This window comes from Delphinapterus leucas, chromosome 6, assembly GCF_059928025.1.
Source record: "Delphinapterus leucas isolate spDelLeu-1000000601 "Yukka" chromosome 6, BTC_Dleu_Yukka2, whole genome shotgun sequence".
Taxonomy (NCBI): domain Eukaryota; kingdom Metazoa; phylum Chordata; class Mammalia; order Artiodactyla; family Monodontidae; genus Delphinapterus; species Delphinapterus leucas.
The window spans coordinates 114649051-114664587 of NC_143134.1; the positions used below are offsets into that span (position 1 = coordinate 114649051).

At 43.7% G+C, this 15537-nt stretch overlaps 1 protein-coding gene across 5 annotated transcripts in view; it reads right to left on the reverse strand.

Annotated features, from left to right (window-relative positions):
- Positions 1-15537, reverse strand: part of GOLGA1 (golgin A1) — a 54430-nt gene that overhangs the window by 18542 nt on the left and 20351 nt on the right. For all 5 annotated transcript variants that reach the window (XM_089913739.1, XM_022578758.2, XM_022578756.2 and 2 more), the window contains 5 exons: positions 11819-11944; positions 9775-9870; positions 5956-6051; positions 4928-5077; positions 4278-4373 (listed from right to left, as the gene is read on the reverse strand). In XM_089913739.1, coding sequence (XP_089769865.1) covers positions 4278-4373; positions 4928-5077; positions 5956-6051; positions 9775-9870; positions 11819-11944 — 564 coding nt within the window. The remainder of the gene's footprint in view (positions 1-4277; positions 4374-4927; positions 5078-5955; positions 6052-9774; positions 9871-11818; positions 11945-15537) is intronic.

Below are 15537 nucleotides of genomic sequence, written 5' to 3' on the forward strand. Positions count from 1 at the left end.
AGTTCCTTTAGGTGTAAGGTTAGATTGTTTATTTCAGATTTTTCTTGTTTCTTGAGGTAGGCTTGTATAGCTATAAACTTCCCTCTTAGAACTGCTTTTGCTGCATCCCATAGGTTTTGGATTGTCGTGTTTTCATGGTCATTTATCTCTAGGTATTTTTTGATTTCCTCTTTGATTTATTCAGTGATCTCTTGGTTATTTAGTAACATATTGTTTAGCCTCCATGTGTTTGTGTTTTTTACGTTTTTTCCCCTGTAATTCATTTCTAACCTCATAGCGTTGTGGTCAAAAAAGATGCTTGATATGATTTCAATTTTCTTAAATTTACTGAGGATTGATTTGTGACCCAAGATGTTATCTATCCTGGAGAATGTTCCATGCGCACTTGAGAAGAAAGTGTAATCTGCTGTTTTAGGATGGACTGTCCTATAAATATCAATTATATCTATCTGGTCTACTGTGTCATTTAAATCTTCTGTTTCCTTATTTATTTTCATTTTGGATGATCTGTCCATTGGTGTAAGCGAGGTGTTAAAGACCCCACTATTATTGTGTTACTGTCAATTTCCTTTTATAGCTGTTAGCAGTTGCCTTATGTATTGAGGTGCTCCTATGTTGGGTGCATATATATTTATAATTGTTATATCTTCTTCTTGGATTGATCCCTTGAGCATTATGTAGTGTCCTTCCTTGTCTCTTGTAACATTCTTTATTTTAAAGTCTATTTTATCTGATGAGTATTGCTACTCCAGCTTTCTTCTGATTTCCATTTGCATGCAATATCGTTTTCCATCCCCTCACTTTCAGTCTGTATGTGTCCCTAGGTCTCAAGTGGGGGTCTCTTGTAGACAGAATATAGATGGGTCTTGCTTTTGTATCCATTCAGCAAGCCTGTGTCTTGTGGTTGGAGCATTTAATCCATTCATGTTTCAGGTAATTATTGATATGTATGTTCCTATGACCATTTTCTTAATTGTTTTGGGTTTGTTTTTGTAGGTCCTACTCTTCTCTTGTGTTTCAACTTAGAGAAGTTCCTTTAGCATTTGTTGTAGAGCTAGTTTGGTGGTGCTGAATTCTCTGAGCTTTTGCTTGTCTGTAAAGCTTCTGATTTCTCCATTGATCTGAATGAGATCCTTGCCAGGTAATCTTCGTTGTAGGTTCTTCCCTTTCATTACTTTAAGTATATCATGCCACTCCCTTCTGGCTTGTAGAGTTTCTGCTGAGAAATCAGCTGTTAACCTTATGGGAGTTCCCTTGTAGGTTGTCATTTTTCACTTGCTGCTTTCAATAATTTTTGTCTTTAATTTTTGCCAATTTGATTACTATGTGTCTCAGCGTGTTTCTCCTTCGGTTTATCCTGTATGGGACTCGCTGCACTTCCTGGACTTGGGTGGCTATTTCCTTTCCCATGTTAGGGACGTTTTTGACTATAATCTCTTCAAATATTTTCTCGGGTCCTTCCTCTCTCTCTTCTCCTTCTGGGACCCCTATAATGTGAATGTGTTTGCGTTTAATGTTGTCCCAGAGGTCTCTTAGGCTGTCTTCATTTCTTTTCATTATTGGTTCTTTATTCTGTTCCACAGCAGTGAATTCCACCATTCTGTCTTCCAGGTCACTTATCCATTCTTCTGCCTCAGTTATTCTGCTATTGATTCCTTCTAGTGTAGTTTTCATTTCAGTTATTGTATTTCTCATCTCTGTTTGTTTGTTCTTCAATTCTTCTAGGTCTTTGTTAAACATTTCTTGCATCTTCTCGATCTTTGCCTTCATTCCTTTTCTGAGGTCCTGCATCACCTTCACTATCATTATTCTGAATTCTTTTTCTGGAAGGTTGCCTATCTCCACTTCATTTAGTTGTTTTTCTGGGGTTTTATCTTGTTCCTTCATCTGGTACATAGCCCTCTGCCTTTTCATCTTGTGTATCGTTCTGTCAATGTGGTTTTTGTTCCACAGGCTGCAGGATTTAGTTCTTCTTGCGTCTGCTGTCTGCCCTCTGGTGGATGAGGCTATCTAAGTGGCTTGTGCAGGTTTCCTGATGGGAGGGACTGGTGGTGGGTAGAGCTGACTGTTGCTCTGGTGGGCAGAGCTCAGTAAAACTTTAATCCGCTTGACTGCTGATGGATGGGGCTGGGTTCCCTCCCTGCTGGTTGTTTGGCCTGAGGCAACCCAACACTGGAGCCTACTTGGGCTCTTTGGTGGGGCTAATGGCGGACTCTGTGAGGTCTCAAGCCACGGAGCACTTCCCAGAACTTCTGCTGTGTCCTTGTCCCCACGGTGAGCCACAGCCACCCCCCGCCTCTGCAGGAGACCCTCCAACACTAGCAGGTAGGTCTGGTTCAGTCTCCCCGGGGTCACTGCTCCTTCCCCTGGGTCCTGACGTGCACACTACTTTGTGTGTGCCCTCCAAGAGTGGAGTCTCTGTTTCCCCCAGTCCTGTCGAAGTCCTGCAGTCAAATCCCACTAGGCTTCAAAGTCTGATTCTCTAGGAATTCCTCCTCTCGTTGCCAGACCCCCAGGTTGGGCAGCCTGACGTGGGGCTCAGAACCTTCACTCCAGTGGGTGGACATCTGTGGTATAAGTGTTCTCCAGTCTGTGAGTCACCCACCCAGCAGTTATGGGATTAGATTTTGCTGTGATTGCGCCCGTCCTACCGTCTCATTGTGGATTCTCCTTCGTCTTTGGATGTGGGGTATCTTTTTTGTGAGTTCCAGTGTCTTCCTGTCGATGACTGTCCAGCAGCTACTTGTGATTCTGGTGTTCTCACAAGAGGGAGTGAGAGCATGTCCTTCTACTCTGCCATCCTGGTTCCCGTATTCACCTCCATATTTAAAAGAGCCCATTCCTCCCTCTTCTCTGTCCTTTACTCTGCTTTATTGTCTTCATAGCATTTATAACTATTTATCAAGTGTTTACTGTCTTGATGAATGGATAAAGAAGATGTGGTACATATACAATGGAATATTACTCGGCCATAAAAAGGAACGAAATTGGATCATTTGTAGAGACGTGGATGGATCTAGAGACTGTGATACAGAGTGAGGTAAGTCAGAAAGAGAAAAAAATTATCGTATGTTAACACATATATGTGGAACCTAGAAAAATGGTACAGATGAACCAGTTTGCAGGGCAGAAATAGAGACACAGATGTAGAGAACAAACGTATGGACACCAAGTGGGGAAAGTGGCGGGGTGGTGGTGGTATTGTGACGAATTGGGAGATTGGGATTGACATGTATACACTGATGTGTATAAAACTGATGACTAATAAGAACCTGCTGTATAAAAAATAAATAAAATTAAATTAAAAAAAAAAGTGTTTACTGTCTCTAGTTACAAGCTCCACATGTTAGAGGAGGGGGAAAGATTTTGTCTGTTTTGCTCATTGCCACATCCCAGCACCTACAATGGGGCCCACAAGTACTCAGATGTTTGTTGAAGGGAATGCATGAAGAAATATTTGACTCTAAAGTCCATGCTTTCCATAACATGGCACTACTGCACTAGCACCTACATAGCTTAGCAGAGACTACTGGTAAAAGCTGACTCAGTGCAGGCCTCAGCTATGGATGTTCTCTGAGAAGATCTCTGCCAAAGGATCCACAAGATCTTTGTGTCATGACCACAGCTGGGCAAGTCCTGCAAAGATCTATCATCTAAGGGCTGCTATGAAAGGGGAAAGGGGAGCCTGGAGGCCTACAAGAAAGTGGCAGACTCCTTCCCCTGAATCCAGTTATGTCCCGGCAATGAAGGTGGCAGCATCTGATCAAAGCACCAAGTTCTCAGAAGGGAACGGGAAACAATCCAGCAGGTTGTTTTTTCTTCATTTCTGTACCTGCTCCCTGTTACAAACAAACAAATAAGGCCCTTGTGATGTTTTAAGGCCTTGCTTTACTGGCCTCACTGGAAATCAGTGACAGTGGTGCTTTGACAGCATTACTGTCAGGCAGCTGTTGACGAGGACAGAGAGGAAGGGCTGGGTCTCTGTGGTGGAGTGAAAAGTCAGAGCAGCACCACCTCTAACTATGGAACCTGGACAAATTACTTACACTCAGAACCTCGACGACATTAACTGCAAAATAAGCACAACTCTCCCTATGTCCTTCATCACTGAGAGGACTTAATGAGGTGACAATTTGTTGCAAACGCCTAGCAGAACTCTGAACAAATGCTAGTTCCTTTCCTTCTCTACTCTACGTATAGAACGTTCACCTGGCCACTCCAAATACACACATGAAAGACATGATACTTTTGTGAAACTGATTCAATTAGATAAATACCTTCAGCTTCTTTAGTTCAAGTTGGTGATGTTGTAGAGAATGTTCACATTCATTCTTACTTTCTTTAAGGCCTGCATTTTCTTGCTCCAGCTCTCTCTGCAAATTGAGAAAAGTATGTATAAAAGAAAAGGTCTTTACCATATTTCCCCTGAGCACAGGCCTATCTCTTTGACATGGAACCTTTAAAAATGCCCCCCTTCCTTTTGTTGCCACTGCAGGGGTGGGAGATGAGAATGGGGATTGGGGTGAGGAAGGGAGAGTCACCCTCCTCACAAGAAGAACTAAGGCACTTGATTCTGAAGCCTATGGAACAAGGAGGGGGACCAGGGAAGGGAGAAGCCATTAAGGATGAACAGTATACATTTTAGAAAGGCAGTGGGAAGCCGCTGATGGGACTGGTCAGGAAGCACCAGGAAGTCCATGTGCAGCCCAAGGAAAAAGAAAACCCATTTGTTCAGGGTTTTTATAAAAAGCAGCCTTTTAACATCCAGTCTCATGAGCAGGTGTTTTGGTGAAAGATAAAAACTGCTCCAAAAAGTGGTTCCCTACTTCAGAGGAGGGCTGGTCTTCTTCCCATCAAACAACTTGGCAGCCGAGCCACACGTGAACGTGGTGCTCCCGTGCCCGGCCCCTCTCCTTTCCTCACTCACCACCTTCCGCTCCGCGGCCGCATGGTCGGCTGCCCGAGCTTTCTCCAGGGCAGAGAGCTGGGCCTCCAGTGTGTGGATCTGCTCTGTGCACTGCTGCTCCAGAGCGAGGACCTGCTGCTGTGCACAGCTGCTCTCCTTGTTTGCGGAGGCCTGAGGGGGTAGCAGAGGACAGTTATTCGTGGTGACAATGGGGGCTTTATTCTGTCCCTCAGTGACCCAAAGATGAGTGTCCAATAGAAACAACTCTCCTTCCTGACCTCCAGCCTGGCTGCCGCTGAGGTCCCCTGGCCTGCCTAGGAGCTGGAATCTGGGATTGGTCTTGGTGCTGGGGGGACAGCTCTGGGCATCAGCCAGTCCTAAGACACAGCCCTCCTTCACTCTACTCATTGCTGCCCTCTATGGATGAGGCTTTTCCCTGGGGAGGCACATAACACAGTGATGAAGAACAAGGGCTTTGACCTAGGAAGGATGTGGGTTCAGCCATTTACTAGCTGGGAGACCTTGGGCTAGTGATCTGATCGCCTTTCTGAGCCTGCTTCCTCTGGAGAATAAGGATAACAGTACAGGCTCTTAGCTCTGCTGCAAGGACTAAATTAAAATACATGCAGAGTACTTAGCAGACACGGCAAACAGGCAACAAATGCCGTTTTTATTTCTCAAGTTTCAAGCTCAACACCTGACCTGGCACTGTGACTACCGGCCAAGCCCTTGCCACCTTCTCCCCAGAGCCTGGAGCTGTTCTCCACAGCCCCGGCTGCAAGGTGAGGTTTGAACGCCAGTGGAGACACCACCTCTAACAGTCCCAGAACTAGGCTGGGCTGTCTAGCCCATCACTATCTCTCTGGGTAACTCAGACACTCTAGCAGGTCCTGACTCCCTCTACCTGCACTGCCTATCTGCCCACAACTGTATCTAAGGTCAGGTCCAGATACCATTCCAGAATTTGGGAGTGAGTTTGGGGACCTACAAAGGAATAAAGGGAAAAAGCATCAAGGGCCTAGAACACAGCAGTCACAATATCCACTTACAAGCTCCTGAATCTGAGCTTCCTGAGCTGCCACAACGTCACTGCTCTGTTTTAGCTTCTCCTCAGATGCCTGCAGGCTCTGCTCTAGTTCTTTCACCTGAGGGGGGAAAGAGAAGCATCCTTTCGTTCAAAAGAAGTAGCAACAAAATGGCTTTTAAAATCAAATCTATTTAAATCATAAAACAGGTTCGTTAAAGAAAAATTTTTACTTACAAAAGAAGAAAGATGCTCATAAGTCTACCATTATAAAACACTATCATTCTAATATAGTTTCTTACAGGCTATTTTTATGACTTTTGTTTCTTTCTTTTATTACAACTTCGTATACAATTCTAGTAAAACTTTGTATTTTTCCTCCTTGCTCAAATTTCCTTCTATGCTTCCACGCAGTCTTCAGACCTTAGATTATTTCCTTAAAGGATGTTTCATAATTTCCTGAACCGCTGCCTACTGTTTTCCATTTTGCACATAAAATAATGCAGCAGTTGACATCTTCATGCAAAAAGTGTTGATCTGGTTTGAATCACTTGATTAGGACAGATTCCCAGAAGTGGAATTACTGCTCATGATACAAACTTGGGTTTCCCTCATCCCACAATTAATGATCCAGTCTGACTGTGTACTTGGCACTGCACTAGGACACGAGGCCAGCACAGCGGACAGGATGACACACTGCCTAGCACTGAGCTAGACATGGTTCTTCAATATGGCCTTTTCATCTGACTCAAGCTAACTTTGCCAATTTCTCTTTTAAAGTCCTCTTGTTTGCTGAATAAGGTTTGCCCTGGGGGAACTTTATTATTAAAACACAAGCTCATGGAAGGTTGCAGCTTTGTCAAGGAAAGGTAGGTACCAAATGAGAAAAAGAGTATTTTTAGGTCTCATGGTTTCTCATGTATGTTCACATGTAAGTTTTAACTGAAACAACCCCATGAGAACAGTGTGAGTACTTCCACAGAGAAGAATAGTAATGTTACTTGCTCATGATCACAAATTTTATTAGTGGTAGGGCCACGACTGAAACCTAGCTTTTATTTATTTATTTTTAAATAGGTCTTTATTGGAGTATACTTGCTTCACAATACTGTGTTAGTTTCTGTTGTACACCAAAGTGAATCAGCCATATGTATCCATATGTCCCCATATCCCCTCCCTCTTGAGACTCCCTCCCATCCTCCCTATCCCACCCCTCTAGGTTACCACAAAGCACCAAGCTGATCTCCCTGCGCTATGCTGCTGCTTCCCACTAGCTACCTGCTTTATACTCAGTAGTGTATATTTGTCGATGCTACTCTCACTTTGCCCCATCTTCCCCCTCCCACCCCATGTCCTCAAGTCCATTCTCTACGTCTACATCTTTATTCCTGCCCTGCAACTAGGTTCATCAGTACCTTTTTTTTTTTGATTCCATATATATGCGTTAGCATATGGCATTTGTTTTTCTCTTTCTGACTTATTTCACTCTGTATGACAGACTCTAGGTCCATCCACCTCACTACAAATAACTCAATTTCTTTTCTTTTTATGGCTAATATTCCATTGTATATATGTGCCATATCTTCTTTATCCATTCATCTGTCGATGGACATTTAGGTTAGTTCCATGTCCCGGCTATTGTAAATAGTGCTGCAATGAACATTGTGGTACAAGTCTCTTTCTGAATTACAGTTTTCTCAGGGTATATGCCTAGTATTGGGATTGCTGGGTCATATGGTAATTCTATTTTTAGTTTTTTAAGGAACCTCTATACTGTTCTCCACGGTGGCTGTATCAATTTACATTCCCCCCAACAGTGCAGGAGGGTTCCCTTTTCACCACACCCTCTCCAGCATTTACTGTTTCTAGATTTTTTGATAATGGCCACTCTGACCGGCATGAGGTGATACCTCATTGTAGTTTTGATTTGCATTTCTCTAGTAATTAGTGATGCGGAGCAGCTTTTCATGTGCTTCCTGGCCATCTGTATGTCTTCTTTGGTGAAATGTCTATTTAGGTCTTCCGCCCATTTTTTAATTGGATTGTTTGTTTTTTTGATATTGAGCTCCACGAGCTGTTTGTATATTTTGGAGATTAATCTTTTGTCTGTTGTTTCATTTGTAAATATTTTCTCCCATTCTGAGGGCTGTATTTTTGTCTTGTTTATGGTGAAACCTAGCTTTTTGAACTGCTGGGTTCAGTAAATATCTATGCAAGTCCCAGTTTGCAGGCAGAACTCAAGAAAGATTCAGATCCTCAAAAGGTTATGCACAGAGTTATTATATGACCCAGCAACTCTACTCCTAGGAATATACCCAAGAGAAATGAAAGTATAAGCCCACACAAAAACCTTGTTCATACATTAATGTTCGCTGTAGCATTATTCACAACAACCACAAGGTGGAAACAACCCAAATGTCCATGGACAAATGAATGGATAAACAAAATGTGATAGATGTACAATGGAATAAAAGTCTTAAAAAGGCTTATTCAGCCTTAAAAAGGAGTGAAATTCTGAAACATGCTATAATGTGAACCTTGAAGACATTATGCTCAGTGAAATAAGCCAGACACAAAAAGACAAATACCATATGATTCTACTAATATGAGGTACCTAGGATCATCAAATTCATAAAAACAGAAAGTAGAATGGTGGTTGCCAGGGGCTGGGGAGAGGAGAGAATGGGGAGTTATTGTTTTAATTGGCACAGTTTCTGTTTGAGAAGATGAAAAAGTTCTAGAAATGGATGGTGGTAATGGTTGCATAACAACGTGAATGTACTTTATGCCAGTGTACACCTAGAAATGGTTGAAATGGTAAATTTTATGTTACGTGTATTTTACCACAACAAAAGAATGGATATTCAGAAACAGAACTGAATTATAATAAAACAAAGCTGTATTTAGAGAAAAATATAGCTTTATATATATTTATCAAGAAACAAGAAAGATTAAAAAAATAAGCTAAGCATTTGCAATGGTCTGAATGTTTACATCCCTCCAAAATTCATATATTGAAATCCTAATGTCTGACATGATGGTGTTAGGATGTGAGGTGTCTGGGAGGTACTTAGGTTATGAGGGTGGAGCTATCATGAATGGGATTAGTGTTCTTATAAGCGGCCCCACAGAGATCCCTTGCCACTTCTACCACTTCACACTCATTAAACTGGCAAGAAGGCTGAGAAATGCCAATGCTAGAAAAGACAGAGATGCAGCGATAGGAACTCTCATGCATGCTGGGCGAGTAGAGCCAGGTGCAGGCCTTCTGGGAACATTCCTGTCCTACTGAGTCACATTGAGTCATATGCACTTGCTATCCTTCTTAAGGCAAAAGGGACAAGGATGTTCACCGCAGTGTAATTTGTGGTGACAGAACGAAGGCAATCTGGATATCTAGCATCTAGTAGACAACTATAAAGTATAGTAGGTAAGAACAACGAAGTGGACACAGAAGATGGAGCAGTTGAAAGTAACAAAGAAGACATATGCACAGTTGTATCATTTACTTAAATCAACACACAGACACACAAAACAATGTCACCAGTTTTAAGGTTATCCAACAATAAAAGGGTCTCTATTAACCACATTAGAGTGGTTTCCTATGGGAAGGAGGGGAATGGGGATAAAGGGAATAAACAGAGAAGAGAACAACTTTCTGTGGAACAATGATGGTAATGTGGCAAGAATGAAGAAAACGACTACCTCAGTTCTCTACAAGTAAGATCCGAAAGAGAGTCCCTTTGGAAGAAAACCTCTGACCCAAGGGGATTCTCAGCCACAACCACATCATCCAACCAGGGCACCACCCAGACACAGGAACCACTGGGAGTGAGGTCAGTACCCGAGTCTCCAGGCTGTCAGTGGCATTGGCCTGGCTGCTTCTGGCTGCCAAGAGCTGCTGTCTGGTATCCTCCAAATTCTGCTCAGCAAGTGTTTTCTGTAAGTTGAAAGAAGAGTAAAAGAAAATAGTCATTTCTCCATTGAATAAATATTTACTGACATCTACACCATACTACGATTTGTGCGAGGCACAAGGGACACAAGTACGCACCAAAAAACCCAAAACAGTTAACAGAGATAAAATTCACATATCATAAAGTATACATATAAAGTATACATAAAGTATAAATTTGACCTTGAGGCTGGGGCAAAAACTAACCAAAAAAGTATATAATAGAGTGTAATGGTGTCTACAAAGGAGCAGCACAGAGCAGGAGACCCTCACTGCCTCAGGAAACTAGGAGGCTTCGTTCTTCACAGGTGGCCAGGGCCCAAGGGAGCACCCAGGCAGAGGGATGACACTAGAGGTATGAAACAGCTGGAGGTATCTGGGGAGCTACAGCTTGCCAAAAGTCAAGGTGATGATGGGTTCAGGTCATGAAACAAGACTAGAAAGTTAGGCAAAGGGCTAGATTATGAGAAAAGCTTTTTATGCTACAGAAGGAAGTTTGAACTTAATCCTGTAGCAAATATTTTTCAAAGTGGAGTCATCCAAACACTTGCATTAGACTCATCTGGGTGGGTGGAGGGGTTTTTAAGTTTGAGGCCTTTTCCAGGCCTACTAAAATCAGAATTTCTGAGGGTAGGGCAAGACAGACATATATATATACACACACACACACACATGTATATATATATATATATATATATATATATATATATATATTTCTTTTTCTCCCCCAGATTTTTGGCTTGCAAGATCTCAGTTTTCTGACCAGGGATTGAACCTGGGCCACTGCAGTAAAAGTGCTGATTCCTAACCACTGGACTGCCAGGGAATTCCCTAGAAATGTATACTTCAAACAAACTCACCAAGTAACTCCTATGCACACTAAACTTTATAACAATGATGATGGCACAATAATGATTATAATATTAATAGTTGAAATATATTGAGACCCCATGATGTGCTAATTCTAATCATTTCCCAATAACAATTCTATGTGTTTGATACAATTTTAACCCTATTTTACAGAGGGGAAGAAAACACAAAAAGATTAAGTTACTTGCTCTAAGTCAAAACTTAGTAAGTAGAAGAGGTAAAGTGCAAACCTAGGGAGCCTGGTTCTAGAAATCAATCTATACCTTAGAAACCACGTTACACTCACTATAGACTGTAGGGTAATTGCGGAAGCTCTTCATGGGAGTGATATAGTCAGAAATGTTGTTTGGAAAGATGAGTTTCGTGGTGCCGTGGGAGACTGCGTTAGAGGGTGCAGGAGACACTGATGTTGTGTAGGCTAGTCTGGAGACTTCTAACACAGACTAGGCCAGAGTGGCTGGAAACCTGAAGTACAGCAGTGGCAGTGGAGATGGACACATTTAGTTGAAACTGACTGAAGACAGAAAGTGATGGGCTAATCTAGGCCCAAGGCTTGGGTTTTGTCACCTGTCATGTAGGAGAGAGCAGAATGTGGGCAGACAACAAGCAAGTTCACCTACACCACTGGGCTAGAGGCCAGTTGGCTCAACTGCCTCCTTCGGCTAAGGAGAGTCCACTTGCTGCCCAAAGCAATTCTCGCTCACGCCAAAGGCAGATGGTAACTACTTTCCTTGGCCAATGTAAAGTACAATGGGTAGGGAAGGAAAGCAGGGCAGTAAGACAACAACCCAAATGGCGTAAATCACTAGGTGGGGTTTATCAGTGATCAGGATGCCACTCCTTCACATGCATCTCTGAACAAAGTGCTCCCTTTCCTTCAGGAAAACGTCACACACAGGCAACATGATGCTGATTTTACCATAAGCAGATCAAAAGTTGGAGGGAGTGATCTTTTCACCAAGCTCTTTGAAGACTCTCTGGCTCTGAAACTCTAGGATTTTATGAAATCTCCAGTGTTGCTACGGCCCTCCCAACACTGGCCAGCCCAAAGGGAGCTAGTTACCTCTTTTAGAAGTTCCTGTACATGTTCTTCCCCTGATAAGTTCTGCTCCAGTCTCTTCTCCAAGGATGCAACCTTCTCCTGCAAATGTGTGATGAGTTTTTCTTTCTCTTGAGTTTCAGCAGTGGCCTGCAGGTGAAAGCAGAGATTACATTACACTGTCTCTCTCCCTCCCTTCCTGTATCCTCTAGAATCACCATGTTTCTCTGAAATTCTGTTTCCAACTGCATCCTAGAAGAACATACAGCCAGGAGATCTTCCCTGAAAATGGAACAGAGAATATATGAGATCAGAACCCGACACTACTCAGGTATCTGTTTCAGGCCTATTGCAGCAAGCAGCAAACGCTCCCAAATTTAAGCACCTGGCAATTCGGGAAGGAAGAATGCTACTACGTCTGTGGAATCTAGCCAGGACCCTGCGAAGATGTTCCTCCTCTCTAAAATATCCCCTGTGTTGTCATGATCTACTAGCTAAAGGAATGCTCCCCCTCCCACTCTCATCAAGCATAGGTTTAATCCTATTAATCCAGACGCCAACAGGACCTACAACTTTACACCAGATGCCAAGAACCAGCAGAGGTAATTCCACTGAAGAAGCTCCCAGCCAGCCCTACAGTGACCTACAGAACAATACACCTGGAAACGTGTGGCTGGATGAAGCAGTCATGATGCCAGTGTAGCTGCCTTAAGGCTGAAGACAGAACTGAAACAAACAATGATATTCACCCTGGCTCACAGGACAGGGAGCACCTCTGAATCACAGCAGCACCTTACACCATGGCCCCAGATCACCAGCTGCCCACTTATTTATTTCAGTCTACCTCTTTAGCAGTGATGGTAGTGGTGGCAGTGGTGGGTTGGGACTACATTTGTTCCTTTCACAACTGTCAATCTCCAAATGCTGCTCAACATCAAAGCTGAGGATCCAGAATCCTTTGAATATACAATTTCTTAGCTCACAGTGGTCCTTACATCCACTGAACATGCCCATTCTCCACTCAAAATAAGGTCGCATGGCATCAACATTTCATTGTGAAGACTTGAACCTCCTCACAAATACTGTGCTTCCTCAAATTCCCTCACCTTATGATCTGCTGCTCCATCTCAAGCCACAGACTTTCATGTTTAGCTTGCAACCCAGCCAGTTTTCTCCTCAGAATAAGATGTAGCTACTTGGGCCTAGGATTTTGGGAAGAAGCACTTGCCATTCTGAATTCTCACAGGGGTGACAACATATATAGTGGAGGAGAAGTTTGAAGAATGGATTCAAGATCACATAATTCGGGCTTCCCTGGTGGCGTAATGGTTAAGAATCCACCTGCCAATGCAAGGGACACGGGTTCGAGCCCTGGTCCGGGAAGATCCCACATGCCGCGGAGCAACTAAGCCCATGCGCCACAACTACTGAGCCTGCGCTCTAGAGCCTGCGAGCCACAACTACTGAAGCCCGCATGCCTAGAGCCCATGCTCCACAACAAGAGAAGCCACCACAATGAGAAGCCCGCTCACCACAACGAAGGGTAGCCCCCGCTCATTGCAACTAGAGGAAGCCCGCGCACAGCAACGAAGACCCAACGCAGCCAAAAATAAATAAATAATAATTTAAAAAGATAACATAATTCAAAAACTTTTATCAAGCCTATACTCTATGTGTTGTCTCTAGGGATATAATCAGCTATAGTTACTGACCCATAGAAGCATGGAGGCTGGTGGTAAAAAGAGATATACACACAGTTAATTATAAAACAATACAATCATGCTGTAACAGAGAGACATGCAAGGTGCTATGAGATATCAGAGGCAGAAAGGACTAATGGGGGCAATCAGATCAGGCCTCCTAAGCAGGCAAGTCCAGGTGGAAGGTGGGGGAGAGGAACAAGCTTTCTGGGTAAAAGGCAGCATGTGTAAAGGGGTAAACAGACAAGTTCAACATGACCAGGGGGCTGGGTGAAGAGGAAAGAAGCAGTGAAGACAACTGCCAAGTCTGTGGCTCAGATGCCTGGATGAATGGTAACATTATGCAAAGCAGAGAATACAGGAGCGAGAGGTAGTCTGATAGGAAAGAAAAAAGTTTTGGCCCAGCTGACCCATCTTTAATGGGTCTCTTACTAATAATGTTGATAACAGTAATAATTACAATAGCATGGTGCAGGAGCAGCTACAGTTTGAGAAGCATGTGCAAGCTCATCCTCTAGTCCTTAAAACCACCGTTCACTGTGTCCATTTACAGGGAAATTGAAGCTTAGGGACTACTAGCCCAACAGCACACACCTTGGTGACAGAATAAGGATTCAAACCCAAGCCTTCTTTTTTTTTTTTTTTTTTTTTGCGGTACGCGGGCCTCTCACTGTTGTGGCCTCTCCCGTTGCGGAGCACAGGCTCCGGATGTGCAGGCTCAGCGGCCATGGCTCACGGGCCCAGCTGCTCCGCGGCATGTGGGATCTTCCCGGACCGGGGCACGAACCCGTGTCCCCTGCATCGGCAGGCGGACTCTCAACCACTGCGCCACCAGGGAAGCCCCCCAAGCCTTCTTGACCCGAAGCCTGTACTCCTTATATTACACATCAGTATGAACTTGAGAGATACATGTGACCCTTTCCAGTAACAACCAAGAGAACAAACAAGTCTTATATAAGTCACCATGTTGGGCAGAGTCAGGAACAGAAGAATCAGTTGCCAATTTCCATTTAGTTTTCTTGCGTACCATATCCCACATAGAGCAACTCCCCACACTCTAGCTGTTTTACTTCAAGCCCTCAGCACCTAACGTGCTACAGCTAACACCATACTTAATGGTGAGAAACTCAAAGATTTTCCCACTAAGATCAGGTACAAGGCAAGGATGTCCCCTCTCACTACTCCTTTTCAACATCATCTGGAAGTTCTTGCTAATGCAATAAGGCAAGAAAAGGAAATAAAAGGAATGGAAGGCTTCCCTGGTGGCACAGTGGTTAAGAATCCACCTGCCAATGCAGGGGACATGGATTCGAGCCCTGGTCCAGGAAGATCCCACATGCCATGGAGCAACTGAGCCTGTGCACCACAACTACTGAGCCTGCGCTCTAGAGCCTGCGAGCCACAACTACTGAGCTCGTGTGCCACAACTACTGAAGCCCGTGCACCTAGAGCCCGTGCTCTGCAACAAGAGAAGCCACCGCAATGAGAAGCCCGCAAACTGCAACCAAGAGTAGACCTTGCTCGCCACAACTAGAGAAAGCCTGCGCGCAGCAATGAAGACCCAACACAGCCAAATAAATAAATAAATAATAAATAAATAAATAAATAAACCTTTCTGGAAAAAATTATAGAACCTTATTGAGAGTCATTTTTAAAGAAACAGTAACACTGAATATCTAGAGAGACAGACACTGTGTTCTTGGATAAGAAAACTCACATGATAAAGTAATCAATGTTCTGCAAATGCATCTTCAGAGTCAATGCAATTCCAATCAATATCCCACCAGGTGTGTGTTTGTTTGTTTGTTTGTTTATTTAAGGCTGTGCGCAGGCTTTCTCTAGTTGTGGCGAGTGGGGGCTACTCCTCATTGCGGTGTGCAGGCTTCTCATTGCAGCGGCTTCTCTTGTTGCGGAGCACGGGCTCCAGGCACGTGGGCTTCAGTAGGTGTGGCTCACAGGCTCTAGAGCGCAGGTTCAGTAGTTGTGGCGCACAGGCTTAGTTAGTTGCTCCATGGCATGTGGGATCTTCCCGGACCAGGGCTT